The sequence below is a fragment of the Amyelois transitella genome, chromosome 19, assembly GCF_032362555.1.
Source record: "Amyelois transitella isolate CPQ chromosome 19, ilAmyTran1.1, whole genome shotgun sequence".
Lineage (NCBI taxonomy): Eukaryota > Metazoa > Arthropoda > Insecta > Lepidoptera > Pyralidae > Amyelois > Amyelois transitella.
Window position 1 is genome coordinate 1,523,303 of NC_083522.1, and position 10,970 is coordinate 1,534,272.

General features: G+C 39.8%; 1 protein-coding gene across 1 annotated transcript; it reads left to right on the forward strand.

The window, feature by feature from the left end:
* The first annotated feature begins 6,454 nt into the window (after window positions 1-6,454).
* LOC106139341 (transcription factor JunD) lies at window positions 6,455-8,885 on the forward strand. The gene has a single exon (XM_013340768.2). It carries the CDS (start codon window positions 6,574-6,576, stop codon window positions 7,297-7,299), a length of 726 nt encoding a protein of 241 aa, XP_013196222.1. The 5' UTR covers window positions 6,455-6,573; the 3' UTR covers window positions 7,300-8,885.
* Window positions 8,886-10,970: the final 2,085 nt, after the last annotated feature.

A 10,970-nucleotide genomic window follows, 5' to 3' on the forward strand; every position in this document is an offset into this window, starting at 1 on the left:
TTAAGGGCGGGTTAATTTAGTAACGCGTGGTTCGCGGATATGTGGTTTCCTGCATTTTAGAATACGACCACTTTCATCTCTTTCCAATAGATGTCATTAAAGGCGATTAAGGAATAGGCTTATAAACTTGTGAACCTGTGACTATTTGAATCTCAATTCTATCTTAAAGCCAAATAGCTAAACGTGGCCTATGAAGTCTTCAAGACCCTGTCTACCCCGCAAGGTATATAGACGTGATTATATGTATGTATGTATGGTTTTTTTTTTTTTTTTTTTTTAAGACGCTAATTTATTTGTTGGGCAATAGATTATTTATGAAATAGGTATACTTTGTTTAGCTGTGTGATAAATGTAGCGTTGATGGGTCTCTGCTATTTGATACAGATGTATGTATGGTTATGTCAACGATTTCATGTAGGTACATACATACATACATACATAAAATCACGCCTCTTTCCCGGAGGGGTAGGCAGAGACTACCTCTTTCCACTTGCCACGATCTCTGCATACTTCTTTCGCTTCGTCCACATTCATAACTCTCTTCATACAAGCTCGGCGGTTTCGGGTACTTTTGACCTGACCCTTTACCAGGACGTCCTTAATTTGATCAAGATACGTTCGTCTAGGTCTTCCCACTCCGACCTTTCCCTCCACACTCTCCTTGTATATCTGCTTAGTCAACCTGCTTTCATTCATCCTCTCCACATGACCGAACCATCTTAACATACCCTTTTCTATTCCTGTAACTACATCTTCTTTCACATCACAACATTCCCTTATCACGCTGTTCCTTATCCTGTCACTCAATTTCACACCCATCATACTCCTTAACGCTCTCATTTCCACTGCATTTATTCTGCTTTCATGCTTCTTTTGCCATACCCAACTTTCACTCCCATACATTAATGTCGGGACCAACACGCCCCTGTGCACAGCCAGTCGAGCCTTTTTGGATAGTTTCTGACTGCTCATAAAGGCATGCAAAGCTCCATTCACCATGTTCCCCACGTTCACTCTCCTTTCAATATCACTATCATACTTGCCATCTGATGTAAACTTTGATCCTAGATATACAAACTCTTTCACTTGCTCAACTTTTTCTCCTCCAATCAAAATATTACATGCTGTCATTTCTTTCTCCATTTCAAAAACCAGTGTTTTAGTTTTACTTACGTTCACTTTCATTCCTTTCTCTTTTAAAGCTTCATGCATACAGTTTACCATCTCCTGTAACTCCTCCGCTGATGACGCCAGTATAACCTGATCGTCGGCATAGAGCAGACATTTGACGAGTAACTCATTCATCCTTAATCCACTTTTAGACTCTTTTAAATCTGTCAAACAGCTATCCATAAATAGGTTGAACAGCCACGGTGACGCAACACATCCTTGCCTAACGCCTTTCTCAATCTTAAACCACTCAGTGTGCGCTCCGTTTATCCTGACACAAGCACTCGAATCCTCATATAAGGATTTCAGTGCTCGTATTAAGAGACTGCTCACCCCATGCATAGAAAGTGCTGACCACAATTCATTCCTCTCAACTCTGTCATAGGCCTTTTCCAGATCTACGAATGTGCAATAGACTTTTTGACTCTTGGCCAAAAACTTTTCGGCTATGCACCGCAAGGAAAAGACCTGATCAGTACATCCCATTCCCTTTCGAAATCCCGCTTGAGCATCCCATATTTTGTCATCAGTTTCATTCCTGACTCTATTAATCAATACCTTAGCATACAATTTGCCGACGACGCTAAGCAGGCTTATACCACGATAATTTTTGCAGTCCAGCTGTGACCCTTTTCCTTTGTAAAGTGGCACGATAACAGCCTTACACCAATCTTTTGGTACTCGGCCGCTTCTCCAACACAAATTGAAAAGGCAGTACAACTGACTAGCTACTACGCCTTTTCCTGCTTTAAGCATCTCGACCGACACTCTATCACACCCAGCAGCCTTTCCCGCTTTCATACTCTTAAGTGCTTCCACAATTTCGAACATTTCAATTTCGCCTTCCATCTCATTCTCTTTTTCTTCGCTATAGCAGAAATCTTTCTTATTTCCTTCCTTTTTTTCAAATAAACTTTCAAAATAGTCCTTCCATATCTTTAGTACACATTCTTCTCCTTTCACAACGCTACCATCCTGGCATCTGATCCTAGTCAGCTCTCTGGTTATAGTATTTCCTCGGGCTGACCTTACGGATTTCCAGAATACTTTCAGATTTGACTGAAAGTCTTCTGATAGCCTTTTATCAAAATCCTCTTTATACTCTTCTTTCTTTCTAATCACAGCTTTCTTAACCAAATCTTTCATTTTCTTATATTCCTTACGTGCTTCATTCACATCTTCATCTATAACCTCTTGCATTCTTAAGTTAGCTTTTGCTGCTAACAAATCCAGCCATGCTTTCTTCTTTAATCGCACAAGTTCTTGCACATCTTTACTCATCCACGCATTTTTGTGATTTTTTCCTTTCCTTCTTCTACTTACACCACACACTTCAACAGCTACTTTCACAATTCTTTCTTTAAGTTCCTTCCATCCATCTTCAATATCGCTCATTTCATCTAAATCTTCAAATTCATCCTTCAGTCTATTAATATACTTCTTACCTACATCCATATCTTGCAAATTTTCCACTTTTACTCTTTCCAAAGCGCTGGTTTGCTCCCTTACCCTGTGCCGCCAGCGATTGAAGATACCCCTTATCCGGGATATCACCAGTAAATGGTCCGAGTCAATGCCAGCACCGCGATATGCACGGGTATCCAGCACTTTGTTCTTCAATCTTTCATCTACAATCACAAAGTCTATCATACTTTTTAAAATACCTTCCACTCTTGTGTAGGTGTGGATCTCTTTATGTTGAAACATTGAGTTCGACACAAAAAGATCCCACTCTAGACAAATTTCTAATACACTTCTTCCATTATCATTCACCTTTTCGTCACCAAACGCACCAAGCACCTTTTCATATCCATCACGCTTTACACCCACCCATCCATTAAAATCACCTAACATAATAATCTTCTCATTTGGCTTGGTAACTTTCAATACTTCTCTTACACTATTCCAGAACTCCTCGTTTTCGCTTTTTGCTGATGTTGTACCCCTCGAACCCACATCCCAAGGTGCATAAACACCTAGAACGAAGATCCGAGTGATTCCAACTTTCAGCCTAATCCATAGAAGACGAGGGCTGACACACTCATACTCATTCACGCACTCAGCCATTCGTGCAGAAAGAATTAGACCGACCCCTTGACAGCCTCGGCTGGTACTGGAAATTCCAGACCAATACGCCGTGTAAGGGCCGTGCTGCGTCGCGTCGCATCCTTTCCGCTTCGTTTCATTCACGCACAACACATCCAAACGTCTTTCATCCATCATCTGGCATACTTCCTCAATCTTATCCTTCATTCCTCCTCTTACATTCATCGTCGCAAAGCGGCTTTCAGCAGACCGCATACCGCTCCCGCCGGGAACGAGACGTGATGGGGTGCGGACACCATCGCCGCCATTTCTATGCTTTTTAAGGTTCATAATGCGATTCCCACGAGACGCTAGGGAAAAATTTTGTCCGCCCCAGCAGAGCCCCGCATGCCAGGGTAAGGCTAGCCATTACCTGGGGGTCGCCCAACCCCATGGCGGAAGTGGCACGCTCGAGACTAGGCTCGCCCCTAGCCATGCATCCATCGGCGCGGCAGACCTTAGATTGGCAGGGATTTACATTAAAGAGGAATCCCAAGTCTATCCCTTAGTCGGCTCTTACGACATCCGTGGGAAAGAGATGGAGTGGTCCTATTCTTTTGTAATGGTGCCGGGAACCACACGGCACTTAGGTATATGTAGGTATGTACATATAATTATAGTAAGAGAGTATCAAAACTAAAATAATAGCAGAAAACTTAGGGAAAGAAAGATAAGATCCAATTGATATCATTAATGCGAAAGTAACTTAGTCTGTTTGTTGCCTCTTAACGCGTTATCTACTGAACTAATCTTGAAATTGCGTATATATAATAATGAGTCTGGAGAAGGACATAGGTTTCTTTCATGCCGGTAAAAACTGCAAAGGCAAAGTTAAAGTTCCCGTAGGATTTGTGAAGAAAATCTTGTGAAGGTGGCACTAAATTTGCGCGGGCGAAGCTGCGGGAAAAAGCTAGTGGTTTATTATAAAAGGTCGTGAATAGCCACCCAGGCCACGAATTAACGAAATTTTTGCTGCATTTTGTTTTCCTATTAAGTTGTTGGAGTCAGTGGAGCGGTATGGTTGTCTCCCTCACACCAACTGGTTACGCGTATCGTCCGTCCTTGTCTGACGGCCCGCATATATATCTTATAGCACGGCTACCCCGCCTCTGCCTCGCCCAGTGAGTGTTTTCATTGTGCTGTGTAATATTTTTAGTGTTATTACAACTAAGTGTACGGCCCAACTATATTTTTAACAACATATTGTTCCGTTTAAATTATTTTACATTAGTCTACTCATGTGAAAAAAAAAAATATCAACTTGAGGCGAAATTAATTTTTTGGAAAGTAACTTTCGGACTGTTCCATTTAAGAAATTTAAAATCTGTGATGGATCTGTCAATAGCATTTTTAAATCCGTAGGGCATCAAAATCGGTAATAGATAACGAGATATTCACAATTTTGTAAAAAAATAAAGTGCTCGCGAGATCTAAGAACGAGGCGAAGAATAAGCACATGTATGGCTATACCCAAGTCCAGACCAGTCTAGATGGTCCTAATCCTAAAAGAAGTTAATGGCCGTTATCTAAGCTTTAACGTGTTTCTCTGATGGCGCAACTCTATCGCGTTAAAAGTTTCAAAATTGTAGAAGGACTGTGATGCCTCGAATTAAGGTTTAAGTTTCACAACTTTCTTACAAAAATAAGACTGAAAGAGATATCAATGAAAAAATGTTTAATACAGTAAAGCGAGAACGTGCGATATGTACTTGATGTACTTGGATCGGCTCGGCGATGTGCTGAGGACCGGCGTCTAGCGCGCGCAGACATCATTCTTCATTTTCGAAATTCAAACGATACGCCACAAAATCAAAACGTTCATCTAACGGGTAGGTAAGCTTTATTTTAATTTATTCCAACACTTAATTGGACGTCTACTTGTTACCTTATTCAAAATCAAAAACAACTAATCTACCTAGATAAGGGTTATGTGAAAAATTCCTATTCATATAATCACTTATATCCCGTGCGGGGTAGACAAAGCCAGCAGTCTTAAAAGACTGATAGGCCACGTTCACTTAATGATAGAATTGGGATTTAAATAGTCACAGGTTGCTTGCCCATCGCCTGAAAGAAGAATCCCAAGTTTATGAAATCCATCTTTTAGTCGCCTATTATCCATGGGAAAGAGATGAAGTGGTCCTATCCTTTTTTATATAGGTGCGGGGAACCGCACGGCAAGTGAAAATTTTTTACACATTTGTTATAAATATAAAAAAGACGAAGAGCTAGTGTCAAAATTTGTTGGGGGAAAAAAATCCGCTAAATTTCGAACTAGTTACACTCGTTAAAGATATTTTTTTTTTCCTGAAAGTAATAATGTTCTGCATGAATACATGTTGTAATTAGCATGTATTCTTTTTAAAATTTCTGCCTTTCCAAAAAAATTGAGTTTTAAAACATACCTACATTTGATAATGTTTGAAAAAATAGCTTAATTAATATAATGAACTCATAAATTAATGACATAGTTAATACTAGCTGTTGCTCGCAACTCCGTTTGCGAGTAATTAAAATAAATTTACTCAAATATCCGTTCATATTAAAGAGCTGGTCTCTTTAGCTTCCACATCACTTGATCCAGATCTTCCATTTTCTTTATCGCCAAAAGAAAATGCTCATCAGGTTGAACAACTTTTGTGAAGACGTCTTTTCGATATTTTCTATAGTTAAGCTTAGTTGTTTTGGTTCGACATCAGGTGTTTCAAATTACAAAATAAATTATACCCTATATGTTGGCCAGTTATAGATTTATACAACAAAAAAAGTTTCATTAAAATCCGTTCAGTAGTTTCGGAGATTAGCGAGTACAATCAAACATATAAACATACAAACAGAGAGACTTTTTTTTTAATTCATGTTCAGTTAGGTACTATTTCTTCATCGTAATAATTTTTTTTAAATATACTTAATGTATAAAAAAATATTTTTTACTGTTTTATTATATGTGTTGACTGTCGATGATGGGAAAGATAAACGTTGGTTTCGCGGGACAATGGAAACGAATCCGTCGATTCTCGGTAATCGCACGAAGTCGTAAACAGCCCGCCGAGGCCTCGCGTTGTACTTCGTATTCGTCCACCAATCAGATCGCTTATTTTACTGCGATCGCGCGATATGCGACCAATCACACACTGTTTTTATAACGCGATCGCTAAAAATAGCTTATCTGAGTCATGGAATAAAAGCAGTGGTTGTTTCTGAATAATGTTTAGAAACAAGTAGAACGCGGAGAGTGCGGGACGTGTGCAGCGTTGCCGGAAAGTTTTGAAGTTCGCGCAGTGAGTTCAGTGATACAGGAGAGTTTAGTGAAAACACATGGTTCGCCATTCCGGCCACGGCATGGAGACTACATTTTATGAAGATCAGTATCCCCTCAACGTACCAGTGGAGAACCTGAAACGTTCCCTAACCCTGGACTTGGATTTGAGCCGAGGGGGGAAGCGATCACGGATCACCGCCCCCGTTCTGTCATCCCCAGATCTTCAGCTTCTAAAGCTGGGATCACCAGAACTTGAGAAAATGATAATTCAAAACGGAATGATCACAACAACACCTACACCTAATGCGGCGCTTTTTACTACAGTTGCACCTACGGAAGAACAAGAAATGTATGCGAGACCCTTCGTGGAGGCTTTGGATAAGTTGCACCATAGTGACCCTCAGCTGTCAACGCCGATCGGCCGGCGAGTGTACGCCGACCTGGACCGACCGCTAGAGCGGTACCCCACGCCCGTAGTCAAAGACGAGCCGCAGACCGTGCCGAGCGCGGCTAGCTCGCCGCCGCTGTCACCCATCGACATGGACACTCAGGAGCGTATCAAGCTGGAGCGGAAGAGGCAAAGGAACCGAGTGGCCGCGTCCAAATGCCGGCGGCGAAAGTTAGAACGTATCTCTAAACTGGAGGACAAAGTGAAGATCCTGAAGGGCGAGAACGCGGAGCTCGCGCAGATGGTGGTAAAACTAAAAGACCATGTGCACAGACTGAAGCAGCAGGTGCTGGAGCATGCGAATGGTGGCTGCCACATCGAGTCCCACTACTGATTGCGCCACCGCCACCGCTCCTCCACATTCCATGCTAGTCGCGCCCGCTAGGACGCAGCATACAAAGCGATTTGTGATCTTAATTTTATTGTGTAATATATAGTTAATGAACACTAGTGTGTAAGGTGTTGAAGTCGCTACGTTAAGAATGCTGTGGACTTATCGTTAAGTTTGAGAGTTTAGGATGCCAGTGATACGCTGAGGCAGAACCTCCGCTCGGTCATACCGACTGTGCACGTATGTTGTTTATGAAACTACTTAGGGATGAATGTACTTAGCGCAAGTCACAACTTCGAAAGCTTTAGCTTGCATTGTAAGTTGAAAAATTGTTGTTTTCCTTGTATCAGTATTGCATTGTCTCATTAAGAATAGTGTAGAAACTAGAAAGGATAGCCGTGCAACGTCATTAGTGTGCAAACTGAGCTAGATGGACGCAGCGTTGCCAGTTCTACGGCGAATTTACCGTTTCGGCTTTGTTGCCACACTTACACTGAATTTTATTATATTCATGTCGAATTGACCGAGCAATAACATTGTAATCGCACCGTTTTTTATGACAATTTCATCGGGGTCATGATTACATTGTACAGAGCAAAGATATCTGTCAGATTATACGACAAAGCAATAGGTGTGAACGAGACGGCGCTATTGTAAAAGTGGCAACAACGCATCAAACGAAGTCACGAGCGGATGTTCTGCTAATTAAAATTCCGCCTGCGCCGCCCTCGCGGAATGGCGGCCATGTGTTCGCTTGTCGGACGTTCCCAATAGCATTTTGGTTGCACAAGGTTAAATTTTATTAATTGCGACAATGGCGTTGCCTTTGTAGTGAGATGAGGTGTCTTTGTTATTTAGGCTTAAGACAAAAATGTGCTTGCGAGAGTCTGGGATCGTGTGCGAGACATGTGTGCCTTGCGTGAAAGAGAAAGCGTGTGTATTGCGCAACCTATTTTCCCGATAGGTACATTTTAAAATGTTTTCTGAGAACTGACCCGGTGCTCTTTACTATTATAGAGGACGCGATTGTATCGCGAGGCCGTCCGATTAAATATTATTTGTAAAAGTATGGGAGGGCATTTCGAAATGAGCGACAGTTTGTGCATGAAGATGAGTGAATGAGAGACGCAAGTATTTATTGGTGAGCGTGATGATGTTTACATTAAGGATGAAGTAGCAATCTCGAGTGCCTACGCTTTGTAAACTAAAGCCTGTAATTTTATTGTTTTTGTTACCAATAATGTGCTACACAGCAAATAATGTTCTGTACCATTGTCTTCTGTAGGTTACTATAGGTAATGTAATACCAATTAACAAATGTAAATTGTTATAAGGGACAGGGCCGACGGCGCGAGTTTTCCCAAGTGACCCGCATTGTCGGCCCTTCCCTATTTGTATTTTTTTTATACAAAAAATGATTCGTCAGAATGTTAACAATAATTTGTAAGTTTATAAAAGATAGAGAACAGTTATACTAAAATAATATATTTCTATGAATTTAACAAAGTATATTGTTTTATACTGAAAACATATTGTATCATAAAATGAATGAAGAGAAAAATAAATTACGAAGATTATTATATCCTTTATACTATGTTTCATTACCTACGAAACCTACCTATTTCTCATAAAAGGTAATCATTAAAAACATGATAGATCATCATTTTTATATTTGGATTCCTCTGGCAGTAAAATGAAATGATAATAATTATAACAACGACAGTTATTAGGCTATATGAAAACTGTTTTAAAACTTAAAAGGCGAAACATAACGAACTAACTGTTTCTATTGAGGATTAAAAACAGACTTAACCTCAAATATTAGTATTTGTATATTCTTTGAGAAAATCGCATTATAACATTTATATCACAACGTAATAGTATTATTATATCAGTAAACTGAGCAAATTTATTGACCTGACCTTGATTTCATCATAAGTAATATAGGTAGCTGTTACATAATCAAATCTACAAAAGACGTGACAGCTGATTTATTTTATTCTTAAAATCGGTGGTAAGTGAAAAGTACAATGACACTTAGAGTTATTTTTTTACATTGACGTTGCTTTAAATTCACGTACCCAATTAAACTTACACAAAAACAAATCCATAAGCCTGTCTTTCTTTACATGTTATATTTTATGTCAACATCTTGTGAAATTTCTGCCAGATATTTTCGCCCCGAAGCATGTTGCACTTCTGCAGAATCTTGATTGCGCAGTTGAAAAAAAGTTTAGGTTTATAAATGCGATGGTAAAAAAAACATAAATTTATATTTTTTTTCTTACATAAAATCAAATACTTAAATCCTATACATAACTGACCATCATGGTTGAACCAATTTTCTAATGCAATAAAATGCAATGACAAGACCTTAACCCACCTACGAAATAAATTTTATTGCCACAGATCATTCCGAGAAAAATATTAAAAAGATCCGTGAGCCAGAAAACTTGGCAGGTGAAGGTCAGGATGGCAACACATCACCATCGGATATCCGAGTTGAGACTGAAACTATCTTGGACAAACAACCAATCTGGATATGGGTCAATTGTTTGACGAACAGTAAACACACGGCCAACGCATTGTTCTCCCTCAAACACGGTGGAATATTTACTAACATACCCATGTTTATATGCAATACATACTTCTCGTATGTTATATAAACAAGCGTATTTATGTTAACGATGTTTTTAATGCGCTCGCCGTATGGGTTGGGCAATTATGGTCCGTTTTAATGAACAGAACGTCCTGTCTACCTACCTGTCAATGCGACAATATTAAGCGGTGGGTAATATTGTTTGTTGTGAGATCTTCGTTGGAACGATTCCAGGAAGAACCAACGTGTGAGGTCGTTGTGTCCCGGTGGACAATGAGTCGGTCACGTTTCGGGGAAAATTGTACGGTTTTTCTAATATTACAGAGAAAGTTACATAGAACTACCGGCCTTTGAGGCGAGGCGACCGCTATATTCTCATGAGGATTTGTTTATGGCTTTTCTGAAGGTGTATTGGGAGTCTTTTAGAAGAATTTTTAACTGTAAATTAAATTTACCGACAACATTTCTTTGTTAATATTTGTTCACCGACAAAAAAATTCCCAATGAGATTCAAGTCAGACAGGATTTTAAAAGATAATTAGGGTTAAATAGGACTGATGCAAGCAAGTTAATGATCGCTGAAGCTAAAATTGAGAATCAAATAATGTGCGGCACTATTTAATTATTGCAGAAACGGAGGAAATAATGTGATTTAACGTTTACGAAGACGCGGGTTTGAGCTAGATAATGTTGTAATTCTTCACTCATCATTTTCATCATAGATGAGTTCAACAACTGGCAATTGGATCTGTCAACACATAGAGTGTCACCTTGGTTGTTTGTTCCACTGAGTCCAGGCACAGGTGGGACTTGCGGACCAATCACTGGGATCGACTGGCCCATCTCCAACGCACGTGCTATCAGGGTTGCCAGCATAAGAATTCAAATAATTTAAGTTTAACAATATAATTACTGCTGATTTCGATCTTCCAAGAGCTCCTCTGTGACGACTGGGAATAATAAAGGTAATCGGAAGTGCATTCCACTGCGAGCCTCGTTGCATTCACATTTAAAACGATAAGTTCAATAGGTAAACTTAAATTTTAATTTTAGTACACACAACTTATGTTTAGGG